The sequence below is a fragment of the Chelonoidis abingdonii genome, chromosome 22, assembly GCF_003597395.2.
Source record: "Chelonoidis abingdonii isolate Lonesome George chromosome 22, CheloAbing_2.0, whole genome shotgun sequence".
NCBI classification, from domain to species: Eukaryota; Metazoa; Chordata; order Testudines; family Testudinidae; genus Chelonoidis; species Chelonoidis abingdonii.
In genome coordinates, this window is record NC_133790.1 from 3,128,920 (window position 1) to 3,143,676 (window position 14,757).

Below are 14,757 nucleotides of genomic sequence, written 5' to 3' on the forward strand. Positions count from 1 at the left end.
TGATGGATGAAAAGACAAAACAGCAGTATAAATTACTTCTGTTTAAAACTACAAAGACAAAAGGAGAAACTACTAAAATGATTTGCTATACATAGAGGCTCAAGGTCAAACCATCTCAATAAGCAAAAGAAGGATAGGAATTCAAAGTATAGTAGCATCATCTCAAGTTGATTGATATGAGTCAAGTATTATTGCTAATTCAGGCCCATGTAGTAACAATCATTAAAAATCCCTTGACAATTTTTTTTTATTTTTTTTTTTGCAATTGAAGGGATGTTAAATCTGGCATCCAGGGAAAATTCCAGTTTGGACTATTACACTCTGCTTCCCTACAATTCCATCATGTCGTTTTGATTTACCTAGGTTATCACTTCCTGCCCTGAAGTGTTTTGTTGCGTTAGTATGCACTGTTAAACAACTAACTGCTGATTTCACCACAGAAACAGTCAATACAAGTAGCGAGCAGGTGGTTTGGAAGTCACTGGGCCCACGCTACAACAACTGGGAATTCCCCTATGCCAAGGGATTCCTTACTGTAGACAGATAAGCAGATGTTGTTGAGGCCAGGACCTGGCCTACACATGTACACGTCGAAGTATTAAACAGGCCTTTGGACAGATAGAGTTATAGCTTGAATAATGGATTAAAAAAGCCAGTACAACTCAAGCAACCTGCATAATCCTCCCATCTATTTCAAATAATTGTTTTCCATGGACCAACAGAATGTACAGCTTCAAAGTGAAATTTTATACAATTTATTACCCAGCTTTAACTACTGGTTTTTTATCATATTGCAAACCCGCACCAACGTGCATATAGTAAATGTATTGGAAAACAGCCTACCCTTTCCTCAAGGAATATTGACAATTCGTGTTTATTTCTATGACACAATCATGGCTTAACCTCAAGCAGTGAAGGATAAAAGATAATCTTGCACATTTTATTGGAACAAGCTATGTTATGTGATGGTTTGGACATAATTACTGAAAACCAGTCAGACAAAAAAAAACTTTTAAACTGCATTATTTAAGAAGCATTAAACCTTCCTTGATATCAAGATGAGAAGTGGGACTTTTTATCGTCATCTGGCTGAAGAATTTGGTATCACTCTCTCATACACATGTACAGCCTCTGCCCACCGAAAGCTCACCATTGCTGGGGAAAGTTTTATAATTATAAATGTTTTAAAGAAAGACTCATTATATGGAAAAAAAGTCCAGCCGGGGTAGATTGATAACATTTTCAAAAATGACTAAGTTTGTGTCTTTTAGGATAAGTACATAGTTTGCTCTGATGTCTAGGTCCAGTATCAGTTTAGAAGGCTATTCTGCTTACTGAAATTCTTCCAGTATTTTCAGTTGGATACGTTTTATTTCCTTTCCTCAACTCTAAGGCAGTCATGTTAAGCAGTACGAAATAGATACTATGTGCTACTTCAGATGCAGCTGCATTAATGTCTGTTCTGTATTTACAAAATTTGTTTGGTACTTGGTTACCTATTATGAATTGTAATTTTATATAAGTAAGCTACAGGAATATATCTTACATTTATTAACATCTGTCATGCCTTGTGCAAAGTGCAGTCTCATTTATTTATAAACCAGCCTGTTTCTGCAAACTTCACTCAAGGCTCCAGGATCTGGCTGAAGTTACATTTTCAGGGCAACTTTGCATTACGTTATGAACTTTTGTCATATTTTGAGGAGAGTCTAATACAAAGAACTACTTTCACCACGCTCAAGTAGCTCTCTAAAATGCCATTTCCTTTCATACAGTAAACATGTACTGGCTGTATTAACAAGTCACAAATCTGCTGAGAGAATAGAAACAATAGTGGGAACTTGGCTGTCTCCCAGCATTAATGGCACAGACAGCAGCCTGGGAAAGCAGAAAAAGAGTCAAAACAAGTTTAGATCAAAGTCTTAGTTGAGGAAATCAGGTTACACAGATATTGAAATCAGGTTAAATAATTCATTTTTTTAAATTTGTTTCAGGATAAGAAGTGTGCTCTTAATTTGTTTTGTTTTCCAATCCTAGAACATTGAAAAAAGAAAAACGAAACAAAGAAACACATACTTTCTCCTCATCTCTAGTTTACATTTATCTTATTCAATGTAAAACTGTCACTGAGTTACACAAAACTCACATTTGCTGTATCTTATACAAAAAGTGTACAGGAAATTATACTTAATATTGTTCCCAATTATAGCAAAAAGGCTTGATCCTCCATTTTTACTTATGCAAATTCTCCAATTAAAATAGACAAGGAGTGGAACCCTGCCAGCAATGACATTAGTTATTGTAGTGTAACAGCGCTCTCTTGTGTACTAATCAGAAAATGGTTTTGCTTAACAATTAAAGTTCTACACAAAAATCTATTTTTATTTTTAGCAATGACTTGGATGTCTTCCAAGGATTTCGCTTCCTTCCACATCACCTTTAAATCACTAGTTAAGTGCTGGAAGAGGGATTTTACACAAATTAAAGTCAGGTTTGCTAAAATTGAGTTTGCATGACAGTGCTTCATTTAATCATATTTCTGTGAGGGAAAGCTTCCCTCTGTTGGCACTACTGTCTTACTAATGCCAGTGATACTCCCTTGCTATATGGATATTGATAATGTTATATTAGATTTAAATGTGAATCTCCTATCTCTTCAGTCACCCTGCCATCAAAAGTACAGCTAACAATAATAAAACCACACACACAGGAAACCATAAGCCAGCAAGAAAAAAAAATGAAGAATAAAATCTCCCCCACCCTTAAGATTTTTACAATACTGCCACCCCTCCAAAAACAGCTTTTTAAAGAGATGGGGTAGGCAGTGTGCCCAGAAGGTCAACAAATTCATACTATTCTGGACAAGATGGAGACAGGGACAAGAGAGTGAATTCCAAAGTCAAGGGGCTCTCAGAGAACACTCTGCCAACAACTCTCTTTTATGTACCAAAAAAGCTCTAGAGGAAGACTTCTGCTCACAAGCGTAGCAGCTGTGTATAGGGAGAGGCACTGTCTCTCTTGTAGGAGAATCCCAGGTTAGGTTTAAGCAGAGGCAATATGCTCTATACTGTACCAGTGACAAATACAAGGAGAATGATCCACAAATTCAGTAGGCAGCCCAAATGAACACCTTAATTTTGAAGCGTGATCTAAATATCGGAACATGTACAAAGTTAGGCCAGTAAATATGTACACAAAAAAAGACACCCCTACAGGAATGAGAAGCCTTCTCTTCAAATTTAGTGGGGGAAGGGATCAATTGCATGCTTTGGGAGGCTCATTATGGATACGTATACCACGGCTGTTGCTAAGTCACGAATTTGCCATAGAGCTGAGCTGATATTTTCTTAAAGCATGGATAAAATGGTTTCCCAATCAAGTGAAGAGACAGGGTGACATGAGAGAAAAGACAGGTAGGAGAGAGATAGATACATGTAGATCAGCAGCGTGGAGAACAGACATGTAGGGATATAGGTGGACCTCCTATAATGAAAAAGCAGCTTAGTCAGTCTTTAGAACACATACCAGTAGTAGTAATATCTGCAATCTCTGTCGCCGTAGCTATTAGAGATGCCATTTTACAAGAGTTGCACTTTTCTATATTATGGCTCTAGAACAATGACTCTTTGGTGGTTTTATTTCTTTAATCGTATCAAGATGCTGTCATTGTAACATGTAGTGTAAGCATGCACCTTAGCCAGCTGACTCTCCCTTTGGGACCATCTGAAGAAGAGACCTTAACACAAAGGTTTAAAAAAGAAAATTACTGTAAGGTCCGGTGGTCAGAACACACTTTGGGTTATACTTCACCCCTCCTCCCCCAAGTATTATGGAATTCATTTCGTTTAACAAGATGCTCAATTTTGCAATATTAGTTTGTAAACATTTGTTTAAATATGGAAAATCCACCCCCCGAGTGACGTAGTTATACCCACATAAGTTTGTAGTATAGACGATGCCTAGGTTATGCAGGTCAAGAGCACATGCTCGACTCACTACACTGGCCCCCTGTTGAGTGCCAACTCAACTTCATGTTTTAATCTCCAACACTCTGCATGGATTTCGACTAAGATATAGTGAAACCTGCCAAGAGCAAACACTCATGGGAGTTATAAAAATAGTCACTTGTCAGAGGTGGTCTTCTCTTCAAAGGTTTGCATACCAGAGAGGAGTGGTATTCCATGGCCTCTGCAAATAGTCACTCATGACAGGTGGTCTCTCTTCAGAGGTGGTCTCTTAAGCAGGTTTTACTTTACTTAAGAGAATGTTTCTCTTTTGGATCACCACCTCCCACATCAGCTATGTTTCTCAGGCACCTAGATTTGTCAGCCTTACTACATTCATGAGTATATTTGGAAACAATTCCTTGATGACTGGCCCACCAATCGTTCCTCCAAGTACTCCAAGTGACCCTGGACATTGCTACATTCAGGAAAAATATAAAATCCATTCCTGACAGCTTTCCCGTGCATCACCAAAACAATAACTAAAAATTAAACTTCCTGTTAGATGGCACAAGGGAAGGGAAGCAGTGATTAGACCCACTGAATTTCACAATTGTTACTTTCCTAGAACACTCAGTTATGATGATTCTACCACTAACCAGAAGTAATTACACCAAATACACACATGCACTGGGAGAAACTGCAAGTAACTCTTAGATTGCACTTCTTAAAAAATGTGATTATACAAGGATTACAAAAATAAAAGTTTTGACTTCTTAAAGTAGGTCACCTTATGAATAAGTTATATCAGTTCCCTAAAATGGATTAAATAACTCTATAAAAAGCTTGACAACTAATTCAGACATCTCCAGTTACTGTTGATTATATACAAAGAGAACTGACACATTATCTCTTTAGTAGCCTTCACCTGTAACATCAGCAGAAGAACTGTGAGAAATCATCATGATCTGCATTAGATGTTTAGTAATAATCAAAAACAAAAATATAATTCTCTAGAAATTAAATAGGTGTAGAGAGTTGTATGATTAATGTGTGTAAAACTACACAGGAGGAAGACCTTTCTGATAAAACATCACCTTAAAATACATTACATTAAACTTGCTTAAAGAAATCAAATATCTGTTCTTAATAGAGTATAATGTAATAAACTATCAAAATATATATAACAAATAATGCATGATATCTATGGTAACACAGACATACCCTGAAAATACAATAGAGGTCTGGTTTACTGCAAACTAAGGTTACATGTTATGAAAGCTCTACCCCACTTTTTGGATTATCCAAAAATCAGATTTATTATCCTATTTTGAGACACGCACGACACATTTGCAAAAGCAAAGCCATTCACACAAATCTATTAGCTTCCCAGAAATGATAACTATACATGATATCCACCTACTTACAAAAGCCTATTATAGTTGTCCAACTTTTTTAAGCATGCAATTTAAAGAATGTTTGATTTTTAAGAATCTATAATTATACAACTAAACAACTCAACCAAAGAAATATTTGAAGGTCTGAATGCTGTATTGTGTAGCAATGCCTATCAGAAACAAGTTTGCAATTAGTGCTACACACAGAAAAGGCCCACTTTTGCCATCCTTACTTCCTTATTGAGTTGCAAAGCACTTTCTTACAAAAGGTAGTCCCCACTCAGCTACTCATGTGGGCAACTACTCTCAGCATATATAAAAGGGATTGCTGAATTACACCTTAAATGAGGGAAGCAAATTCTCTGCTGCCTATTTCTAAACAAAGTTTAACTCAATAAGCAACAAACAAACATTCAGCGGTTTAACAGATCAGCATCTTTATTAACATATTTAGATCCTACAGCTGAAAACAGCATTAGGTTAATGAAGACAGTGCCATGTATACTAATCTATAAAAACAAATGAAAAAGGTGATTCTTTAAGGGACTAACTTTAATTAAACATACCAGTCCGTTTGATAATATATTGGAATAAGTTAAAAAAAGCCTCAATGTTATGTTAGAATTTGCATTCCTTTGAAACTGAGTAACAGGCTTATCTCAACAATTAACTCCTTTTATTCAAACACTGTCAAACTTGTAAAAGGGTAAAACAATTAACAGTTAGAATCAAAGAGCAAAAGCAGCCATTTAAGGCAAGTACAATACCACAGTAAAAACAGCCTATTAAAATTTTATTGAATAGGTGTTTAATGAGAGCAAGAAAGTGAATTTAGGCCTTAATGACTTCACAGGGAAGAAACCTGTTAAAATACAATGGTCAAGTGCAATTCTACACCCAGCAGCACTGGCCATACCATAATGTTTAAATATTGGGCAGTGGCCATGCTTGGCAGCTAAAAAATGTTTTTGAAAGCAATATTTTTAGGAGTTTAGGGATAGCTTTTAAGCAAGCAGAGAGGAATGTTTATGAATATTCAATTAGCAAAACTATGTTCATTGATAATTTCAATATTAGACATAAGAGGTAAAATCCAGTTACTAAAGCATTTGCAGAATCATTAAAAGTGCATATAATATCTTATTTTATCCTTTAATTTCCAATTAAGAAACCAAATTTTCAAATAAAATAAACAGAGATCTCTCTCTGAACATGAAATGTTACTGTTCAGATAGACTGGAAAGTAACTGTTCTCTACAGTTTAGTATTTGTAGGGGAAGTTTTTGGAAATTAAATTAAAATGTCAAACTAAGCACCAAACGTTCAAACTAAAAAATCCACTCACCCACAGATACCGAAGTGACTTTAACAAACTTGGACAATAATAGTACTGCATTCTTTCAAAGCCCAGAGTCACTGCAGCACCATCTTTGTTGGTTTCTGTTTTCTGAGTGAGGCTTCCCTTCCTCCAATAGAACTTAAAAGCAGACCAAACACATTAAAGGCAACCTGAATAATTTACAAGGTCTGCTTAACAGGATATAAAGCAGGGTATGGAGCACTGTGCCTTTAACAAGCGTAGTATCTACTTTTAAGCAGCAGCTGAGCTACTGAAGTCAGATGACTCACCATTTGTTATTAGCATCTAACTGCTCCAACTTTTCTGACATAGTTAACTCACAGCACAAGCCTTAGCCTAGAATTAGTAATAGTAGTTTGGATTGCTCCTCACAAGAATAAAAACTTCATTTTGAAGGGAAAAAACTAAAAGTATGCTGTTTAAGAGGCTCAGGTTATACAATGCTATTAATGCCACAGTAGTGGTTTGGATTGCTAACTGACCTTATTTTCCCTGTGCTGTATGAGATGCAGGTAAGAGAAGACCATGGTTTTAATACAAAAAATGCCCCTTTGAGTGAGAAAATTGGCACTCAGATTCCACAATGTATCTTTTTACATACTGCTGGATCACTGTCAGCATCAGTAAGCCAAAGCTACCAAACAAGGGAAAAAAAGATTGGATACTAGAAGTTATTAATCAGCATTTTCAGTCACTAGTTCTAGAAATGCAAGAGTAAATGGTAAGCACATTTCTCCCCACTAAACTGAGAAGTCAGAGAACAGATAGAGCAGGAGCAATTAATTCCCAACAATTTTCTACATATCTGTCTTATGCCCTTTTTTAAAGTAGGGAGAGGAACCAATCGACAGGAGCCTGCATGAAAAGGGATTCCCCCAGTTCTGCTTTACACTTCCTTCAAAGCCCTCTTCAAACGGAGTTACTGAAGCTCCTTCATTATCCAGAGAGGTGGAGTTAGGGTGGCCAGATGTCCTGATTTTATAGGGACAGTTCTGATTTTTGGGTCTTTTTCTTATGTCGGCTCCTATTACCTTCCACCCCCTGTCTGGTCACCGTAGGTGGAATAGAGGGATCACAGAGTGGTATTAGACAGCCTGGCAAGTGTCTACTCACTTATTTGCTTCATACACTTGATTTTTGGATGGGTTAGTAAAATATCACCAGTTTTTTCATTACCATCATAAGAACAAACAAGGGCATTTTGTGGCAGAGCTGGTAAATTGTTCTGATTTTCCAAGACTGATGCAAACTGCACTTTTAGCCCAAAGTGTCGCGCTTGCTGCATCCAAAATGCATTTGGTCCCAAGCACTCTGAGAGAGAAAAATGGCAGTTAAGAGAGACTAGAGATCTGAAGTTCAACACCTGGTACAATAAAGGGAGGGAGAAATAGCTCCCCTAGTGAGGACACAGGAGAGAACTTTAGTGGCTAGGACTAGAACTGGAAGGGATATCCATGACAACTTGAACTATGAGGGCATCTATTCCATTTCCAAAATGTATACCCTCTTCCCCAAAGTACATTCCCCAAAACTCTACTAGATTCAGAACTGATTCAGGTCAGTTCATGACTTTTTTAAAAACTAGCTGACCCATCCCTACCTATATATTATAGTCTCAAGTAAGTGATTTCTTTAATCATTTTACTTTGGACATCAGTTTTATTGACAAGGGACTGTAAAACCAACTATTAATTAGATAATAAAAATATAACAAGAATTCAAAGAATGAGTACATATGGGCAGCCTCATTACCACTCTAGACTCCACCCAGAGCCTGCTTCTGTTTTTATAAGCACACTGTGTAACTAGTGGTTTGATCAGAAGCTGCTCAGTCACCAGAGGTGGCTATTAGGCTGTTCGCTCCTAAGTGAAACAGCAATTACTTTTTTTGGTCTGAAATACATAAAGACTTCTAGATCCATTAGGTGAACCAGGTTGTACAGATTACTAATTAGGTCACAGACCCTAATTGTTAAAATCAGGCAAATAATGACTTTCATCACTTGAGAAAACATCATACAGTTGAAGCCTTTGTAACATTCAAATGGTTTATCATAATACTTCGCAGTTATAGCATATCTTTCAGAAGATCTCAAATTACTTAAACTCTAAACCTTACTACCTCGCTGTAAGATGAGCAAGCATCATTAAATGCACTTTACATATAAGCAAGCAGAGGGGATTCAGGACTCAAGGTCCTTCACTTTACATGCAAAGTCTAAAAAGGAAGGCCCAAATGCACTTTAAAACTTGAAGCTATGCTATATAGCCTGGGTGTTTGTGATAAGGCACTTGCCAATGGAGACTAATTGATTTGCAGCCAATTCTATAATCCAAAAATCCTACTTTTTGCTAAGAATGAAGCAGCAAAAAGAACGTAAATCGTAAGCAAATATCTAATATCTACAATATATAAAACTTATTATAAGCCTCTAGATACTGTCATGTATGCCACAGTGTCAAATGCAAGATTTAAGAAATCTACGTATAAAATCTAAGTTAATGAAGAATTAACCTTTAAAACAGGGTGGGGGAAGTGGCTAATGAAACACAGATGGGAAACTGTTTATCTGCTTAAATTAGAGCCTTTAGCTTATCCCCTTAGAAGAAATTTTCTTAATCCTAAAATTATTTAATTTGTTCCAATATAATAAATTATTTGGTCTGTATTTATCAACTGCAAGATAGATTCAAGAGGAAAAGGAAGAAAAAAACATGCTATGTTAGAATACAGATGGGAGTTTTAGTGCTAAGAAAACTGCAGTAAGTGGCTGTTTTTAAGATCTGATTGTGTATGTAACAGTTGTTTCTCAAAAATAACAAGTTGCTCTACAGCAATGTATAGGATCACAAACCTATACTGACATCAAAAGAATGTGAAAACAGATAGGTTCGGAGTACCCTTCTGTACAAGAGTTATAAGTAAACATTTTGCTTTGTTGCATATCTTAATCCTTGTACAGTAGTTTATGCACTGTACACACTAAATTACCAGAAATAAAGCAACTTGGAGGAATCCCTATAATACAACATATACATCTCACCAAAAACCGAATTTTCTGCAAGCTAAGTCACTCTCACGGTAGTAAATTGGTGCTGTTTACAGTTGACCCTTGCTCAGAAGAGAATGTCAAGAGGATGTCATGCTAGAAAACAGAGTTAGAGATCCATACAGATAATCGAAAGTGATACAAACACTCTGCTCTGGAGTTTCTGAATTAAAACAGTAGAACTCAGACCATTGCTGTAATTCCCTATTTTTAATAGTATGGAAGTTCTAACAAACAAAATCTTTTTTAAATAGTAATAATTTCCTGCATGAATCACTTCCCTTAATTTGTAGGCAAATACAAAACTTACACTGATTACAACTAACTGTTTTGCCAATGATTAAGTTACATGCAAAGCTGAAATTAAACTCTAAATACAGACAAACTACTCCTCTTACACTACAAATGAGAAGAGGAACCATAAATTAGATTACTTTGCTTCAGAGTCACCCTTTATTTGAGCAATATATTCTAGTAAAAAATCAAAAAAAAACAATTAAGACAAAAGTAACCAGCAACATCTTTAACAAAATAATTTTATATTATATGTATGTATCAACAAATAAAAGTTCCACAGCTTTCTAACCATAGATATAGAAGCTAGAGCTGATTTAGATTAAAATTATAGCTTGCATAATGTTTTGAGAAGTATCTGAAAAAACACAGAGAGAAAAGACACATGGAAATGCTAAGTAAAACATGAAAGAAGTTACTATCAACAAAGTTAGCAGATGTGTTTCCTCAGCACTTGAGCCTGAGGTGACATGATGAAAAAGTTCTCACACAAACCCTGCAGAGATTGTGTTATTCATTGCAGTTCAAATCTATTACAAAGCTAAAGTACAACAAAAAACCTTTGCAGTTTCTCACTTCAGGAGGATCCAGAAGTCGAATTAGTATAGATAAGTGAAAGCTCTTCAAGTTCAGGCAGCAGTAGCAGAATGTCATGAAAACCATGTACAATATATTCATAAATTTTAATGCTAAAAGAGTCCAATACACCATCTAGTCTGACACAGACCATTATATTTCACCCAATTACGCCGAAAAACAAATGTTTTAAGAGTTTAAATGGTAAGGCTATTAGGATGCTACCAAGGTTAGCAGGCCCAAAATTTGCCCTATGCTTTTGTTTAAATATATATATTTCCAAAATCCTAGCAAACTTTCCTCCTAACCATCCCTTCCACACCTCTCATCATTTTAAGATACCAGCTACCATCTTCTCAACCCCCTTCTCAAAAGCAGTGCCCAAAGCAGTTACTTAAGACGCTTCCTTGCCCATTCTATAAAGTTCAGTTTGAGACTCACATTGTAATATTTAAGACTTGATTTTCTAGTTTTCTGGAATTCATATTAAAAAGTTCCTTTTCAAAGACATAATTAGAAGTAATTTAGTTTGGTTTTTTCTCTTCACTAAAAATACAACATGAAAGAATCCAGATAATGATTTTTAGTTGTCTCAGTGGTCAAAAAAAGTCAAACAGATCTCTGTGATCCATAGCTATGCATTGCATTGCCAGTAATTACAGAAAGAAACTAGGATCTTAGAATGGATGTGATGCATTTAGTCACCACATGGGGAGGGTATTATACAAACAGGACCAATGAATACTGGGCTTTAATCTTCCGATGACAGATATGGTTCACAGTATCAAATGATAGCAGCTTTTGTTCATGTTTTACCTGTGTAAGTATAACTTTGGGATAACTTTGAAAGCCTGGATCTCCTCACATCTTTACCTCAAAGTGTAGGTACGCAAACATGCGATTATGAAAGAGAGGGTCATGAGACAGACTTTCTTTTTCTCAAAAAGGCACGTGTCTATTGCCTTAATGAATTAAAGGCTATTTATATTTTTCAATACATCATTTGCAGTTACTCAACAAAATGTTTTCACAGTAAGGGGACACTATAAAAGTTCAATAATTAAGACCATTTTTCAAGCTCCAGTGTTGTATTCAATTATCTTTTTTTAAAAAGCAAGCAAGGGGTTCTTTGTTAATTTATAAACTTTTCCAATCCTTTCTTATCAGAATATTGTGGAACACTTGAAATTTATGGGGAAAAGATTCCAAGGACTTTTGGGTTTGTGTTGTAAAAGGCAAGCATCACTACGAACACATTGTTGGTTTGAGATACTGAATAAGTAATTCAGTATTTCAAACCAGCGATGTGTTCGTAGTGATGCTTGCCTTTTACAACACAAAAAGGATGCATCTGAAGAAGTGGGTTTTTTACCCATGAAAGCTTATGCCCAAATAAATCTATTAGTCTTTAAGGTGCCACTGGACTCCTTGTTGTTTTTGTGGATACAGACTAACGCGGCCACCCCAATACTCGAATAAGTAAAGTACCATTCTGATGGATGTGAACAAGTGTACCCTTCTCCTTCCTCACAATGTAATCAGGATCCTTATGGGTATACCTACACTGCAATTAAAAATGCACAGCTGACCTGTGCCAGCCGGTTCAAGCTTAAGAACCGTTTAATTGTGGTGTAGACATTTGGGCTCAGTCTTCAGCCAGAGCTCTGGGACCCTCCCACCTCACAGAGTCCCAGAGCCTGGCTTTCAGCCTGAGCCTGAACATCTACACCACAGTTAAACAGCCTCTTAGCGTGAGCCCCAATCAGCTGGCATGGGCCCCCCAAAGGTGTCTAACTGCAGTGTAAACATACCCTAAGATGCTATTTCCAGATAACATATATTCTGGGGATTTGGCCCCCAGAAGTCCTTACCAGCCCAGCAGACAAACTCCTACTGATTTAAATGGGAGGTTACTTGAGAGAGGAACTTACAATTTGGCCCTGTAAGACAATGGAGAAACATTCTTAAGTCAGTTATGACTCCTGACACAACTAGTAGTCTAGATGATTTATGCAAAAAAAAAAGTTAAACTAAACATTTTCAGACCCTATTTTAGAAGTGGTGGTAGTCTGTCCTTACAATTCTCTGAATACGAGTATTTAAAGCAGAGTTCTACTCTGAAATGTAAAAAGAACCTCTACTCAACAGATCAGCTTCTGGAGAGTTGAGTTATACCTTACTTCAATACCAAAATCAGTTTGTACTCTGTTAGCCCTGAAGACCCAAGACAGATAAGAGACTGTGCAGATTTTTGCTTGTTGTGTACCAGAATTCTTTACTAAGTTCTGATTGGTTACACTTGTGCAAGCCTACTGAGGAGATTGGGATTTTGCAGGTGTCACTTAGGGTGGAATTTGGCCTGCACAACCTTTACTAATAGGCAATTAAACACAAGTAGGGAATAACTCTGCTTCATTTTCAGATCACACGCTGAGTTTGCAGGACTGGTGATTAGAAATCAGTTTGTGAACTAATCACATTTAATATGGAATTGAGAACAAACATGAACTCATTATACCATGTTTACTGAATCATTTCTCAGAGCGAAAGCACATTCTTAGAAGAAAAAGAAATAGCATGTGGTTCAAGAAAAGTAAACTGTTTGAAAATCTAAGATTTTCATTAACAGAAAATCCAAGACATCTGAAATTATAAAATGTGTCTAACCAAGAAATTTCCCCTCTTTAATTGCAATGAGCAACTTTTCATTAAAGAGAAATGTAGACAAGGTCACAGTTCATAAACTAAGTAATTACATTTTATTATACCTTTTATAATCTTAATTTAAAGAGCAATCTTGGTATCAAAAGGCTGCTTTTGCTCACTTGGCAAGAATGTAATGCTGCAAAGTGACCTTAAAACCACTTCTCTGGGTGGAGCCAAATAGTAGAAAACCTCACTCCTGGGATATTAGATACTTGAACAATCCCAACACAAGTCTCTGCTACTTCTACATGCCACTGTAGTTGCTTCTGTGCCAGCTGCACATAGGCTACAGAAAGCAGCACTGAATTTATGAGCAAAGGAAGGATGCTGGATCCATTGTTATCTGAATTCAGTAGCTGATCACCTTCAACATCATGTGCACAGAGAAGGGCTTTAGCCTGTGGCCTGCCCCTAAAGTGGTGGTGCTGGGACCTGGAGAGATGAGGAGGAGATTCACCCCCAAAACTTACACTTAGATCTTGACAAACAGCTTGTTTACTTTGGCTTGGTGGGGGGAGAAGAAAGAATTTCACCCTTAAAACAGATCTTATTACAAGAATACCACATTAAAAACAAGGAAAAAGGTGAATCAGCTTAATTAAGACAAAGATTAACAAAGATGTCAAGCAAAAAGGTGTAAGGACAATCATTTTCATTAGGAGAAACACACAAAATTGATTGAGCTAATGGGACAAGGACACACCAACTTTTTCCAGGAACTGTTCTCTGAAACTGACATTTTGGTAACATTCACAGCACAACTGCAACCCTATGCTTAAAATGTTATAATCTGGTATCATATGGATGAAACTCAACTCTATGCAAAGGGCTAGCACAAGGCCTACAGAAAACTTGGACTCACAGACTTTAAGGCCAGAAGGGACCATTCTGGTTATCTAGTTTGACTTGCTGCACATTGCAGGCCACAGACTCTCACTCACCCACTTCAGTACCTCAGCCAGAGGTTATAGCCTATTGCAGAAGTTCTCAGATCTTGGTATTGCCTTAAATAGGATTTGAACAGTATACCGGCCTTGAGCTGGCCACCCATATGTAAATAACCTGGAATTCCAATTTGATCAGGTAGAAACTAAGCTAGAAGCTGAAGGGACTTCCAAAGTCAAAGGAAAAACTGAACAGATCTTAAATTTTATAAAAAAAGGTTTCAACACTGCATACAAAAAAGGATTAAGGGCAGCATGATGATCTTGCAGAATATAAGAGGGACCAAGAATAGTTAGAGGGGTAAGCTCCCTAAAAATGGTGGAATGAGATAGATTTGCAGTCTTCTTGATGGATCCTGCATTTGTTGTACTAAGAGGCAGTGGGTGGCCTGATGTACACTGGGAAGCTTAACAGGAATAATGAGAACTTCAAATACTAGCCACATGGAGAATCTGAGTACCACGTATCCCATATGTATATCATTT

The 14,757-nt window shown here is 36.7% G+C and overlaps 1 protein-coding gene across 2 annotated transcripts in view; it reads right to left on the reverse strand.

Annotated features, from left to right (window-relative positions):
- Positions 1–14,757, reverse strand: part of KIAA1671 (KIAA1671 ortholog) — a 120,873-nt gene that overhangs the window by 93,307 nt on the left and 12,809 nt on the right. Inside the window, exon 1 of one of the 2 annotated variants that reach the window (XM_075060121.1) lies at positions 6,687–6,902. The exons of the other annotated variant lie outside the window; for it this stretch is intronic. Within the exon in view, the coding sequence (XP_074916222.1) occupies positions 6,687–6,737 (51 nt within the window). The 5' untranslated portion in view covers positions 6,738–6,902. Of the gene's footprint in view, positions 1–6,686; positions 6,903–14,757 lie in introns of those variants that run through there. 2 annotated transcript variants of the gene reach the window in all.